Source organism: Herpailurus yagouaroundi, unplaced genomic scaffold (assembly GCF_014898765.1).
Source record: "Herpailurus yagouaroundi ecotype Mexico unplaced genomic scaffold, PumYag 220, whole genome shotgun sequence".
Classification (NCBI taxonomy): Eukaryota; Metazoa; Chordata; class Mammalia; order Carnivora; family Felidae; genus Herpailurus; species Herpailurus yagouaroundi.
Window position 1 is genome coordinate 7,123,992 of NW_024412451.1, and position 2,850 is coordinate 7,126,841.

Genomic DNA, 2,850 nt, shown 5'->3' on the forward strand with positions numbered 1-2,850 from the left:
TGTAGGCTAAAAGAGCATCAAAATAATATTCGAAAAAAAATATTTTCAGAGACAAAACAATGTGCAGAAGGAAATGTTCATTCTTTGTTTATAAGTGAAAAACTATCCATCATCTAAACACCCATCAAAAGCAGGCAAGAATGTATTACAGCACCTCCATGCTGTAATATACCATGCAAATGTTAAAATCAATTTGGTAGATATAAACATTGGTATCAATGATCTTCAAGGCATTCTCTTACATGAAAAAAAAAAAAAAATCAAGTCCCCAACTAGTATATATGTATTCCAGACATATCTTTATAGATTAAAGACCAAAAATCTTTATAGATTTAAGATTTTTTTTTGATTTATTTATTTTTGAGAGAGACAGAAAAAGACTGCGAGTGGGAGAGGGTAGACAGAGAGGGAAAAGCTCTGAAGTGGGCTCTGAGCTGACAGCAGCAGGCCGGATGCAGGGCTCAAACTCACAAACCATGAAATCATGACCTGAGCTGAGTCGGATGCTTAACTGACTGAGCCACCCAGGCGCCCCTAAAAAATCTTACCATATACACATACGTATACATATAGAAATGTGTATAAATATATTCTACCACATGTCAATTATACAGAGATTAGTCAGAGACCCAAACTATTAACATCTGTTACTCCTTGGTTTGGGGGTTGGGCAGGAAAAGGTAAAAGGGGATATTCTCTTTTAGTGCAAATACTTCTTTTTGCTTGACTTTTTCACATTTAAATATAGCCATGCACCATTAAGTATTTAAAAATACAAAGGCCAGGGGCACCTGTTCATGAGTTCGAGCCCCGTGTCGGGTTCTTTGCTGACACCTCAGAGCCTGGAGGCTGCTTCAGATTCTAAGTCTCCCTCTCTCTCTCAGCTCCTCCCCTACTCGTGCTCTGTCTGTCTCTCTCTCTCTCAAAAATAAATAAACATTAAAAAAAATTAAAATAAATAAAATAAAAATACAAAGGCCAAACTAAGAATAGTTGACTCTGACTTCTTTTTCTGAACCTGTGGTTAAGAAGGTATAGGGGCGCCTGGGTGGCTCAGTTGCTTAAGTGTCCGATTTCGGCTCAGGTCATGATCTCACAGTCTGTGGGTTCGAGCCCCACATCGGGCTCTGTGCTGACAGCTCAGAGCCTGGAGCCTGCTTTGGATTCTGTGTCTCCCTAGCTCTCTGCTCCTCCCCTACTCTCTCTCTCTTTCTCTCTCTCAAAATTAAATAAACATTAAAAAATTTAAAAAGTTAAAAAAGAAGGTATAAAGGAGGGGCCGTGCTGTCAGCACAAAGCCCACTTTGGATCCTGTCTCCCCTTCTCTCTCTGCTCCTCTCACACGTAACATGCGTGCAGGTGCATCCTCTCTCTCTTTTTCTCTCCCTAGAAAACAAACAAACAAAAAGGTGTACAGGGAGCATTGTCACTATCTGTATTCCAAGCTGTTATCAAAGAATGGAACTTTTAGCTGTCTTCCGCCAAATGGCAGAATTCTTCGTGGAGAATGGCTCAAAGGTCAAGCAGCCCATTCATTCTATTAAATAATCCAGGCTTTATTCCTGGGTAAAGCGTGGACTGCTGGAAGGTTCTACTGTCAAGGTGCGCTGCTTTTGAAGAATTCTGTCCAATCCAGTTCTGCTCTGGCATTACCCCCTGAGCTTACGCTGAGGAACACGATGAGAAAAAGCCAAAGGAAGCATCCTATGCCTTTATTACATGGTTGATATCTAGGACACTCACAAAATCTCTCTGGAGAGCTAGGAAAGAAATTTCTTAGACTCTCTGAGCAATGAGATTACTTTCCCTGAAGAAATGGTTTGCTTTCTCCTCACGGACACTGCAAATCATGTAATATTTCGTGTTTTTCTTAGTACCACAGCTGCCAAGAGGAGGAGACACAAATTCAAAGCTAAGGCAGCCCACAAGGCCTTATACAGCCATTTAGCTCCTATCCTTAAGGACTTTGTATGGACCCTAGGACCTATATATATCCCTTGCTTCCTAATTTACCCAGATTTGAAGATTATAACCCAAACTTATTTTCCAACAGATCCTGACTTTTATCAACATATACTGTCTCATTTTATCAGACTGTCTGTTAGAAGCTTCCACAAATCCACTGGGAAACAAAGGACAGAAAGGTACAACAAACCTCACCTGGGCCTTGGTCATTTTCTCCTGTTCTTAAAAAGGGCTAGAAACTCCAGGATATGCTCTGTGTTCTGTCTGCTCTGGGCCTGCCCAGAAGATACGGTCAAGGTATCTCAGGTCAGGCTGCTGCCAGAAATGATGATCTCCCAGGCCTGGAACCTCCTCCTTCTTCTAGGACCAATAATGCCTTGTTCCCCTGGACTAGAACCTGTGGATTCAAGAGCAAATTCAATGGCAAGAGGACATTTACCTGGGACCACAGCTCTCTACGGCTGTGTGGATTCTAACAACAGGCCCCAACATTTCCTCTGTCTCTTTAACACCCAGGAAGCTTTTACATCATGAGGCCAGGCTCCATGGGGAGATACGGAATGGGTGAGAGGAATGCCTTTTTTTTGGGGGGGGGGCAAAGGTGGACAAGAACGGATATGAAAGAAATGGGAGAAGAACACGGCTCATGGTCTTGCCTGCTGTCAATTTCTCACACAGATCAATTTTAGGAAAGATAATGTATATAAGTGGTGGCTTTGGAAACTGCCTTAAACCCACCTGTGCCTACACATCCCTAAAATTTTTGTTTATTGCACTGGAGCAATTATCCCATTTGAAGACCAAGGTACTATACAAATCATGACCATCGTCTTATTTAATCCTCAGTACTACTCTATAAGGTAAGCATTATCTCCATTTTTTTTT

General features: G+C 41.6%; 1 protein-coding gene across 7 annotated transcripts in view; it reads right to left on the reverse strand.

The window, feature by feature from the left end:
• The window catches only part of ZNF577 (zinc finger protein 577), a 51,863-nt gene that overhangs the window by 40,156 nt on the left and 8,857 nt on the right, over positions 1-2,850 (reverse strand). For all 7 annotated transcript variants that reach the window (XM_040458065.1, XM_040458066.1, XM_040458064.1 and 4 more), the window contains exon 2: positions 2,161-2,362. In XM_040458065.1, coding sequence (XP_040313999.1) covers positions 2,161-2,175 — 15 coding nt within the window. In that variant the 5' untranslated portion in view covers positions 2,176-2,362. The remainder of the gene's footprint in view (positions 1-2,160; positions 2,363-2,850) is intronic.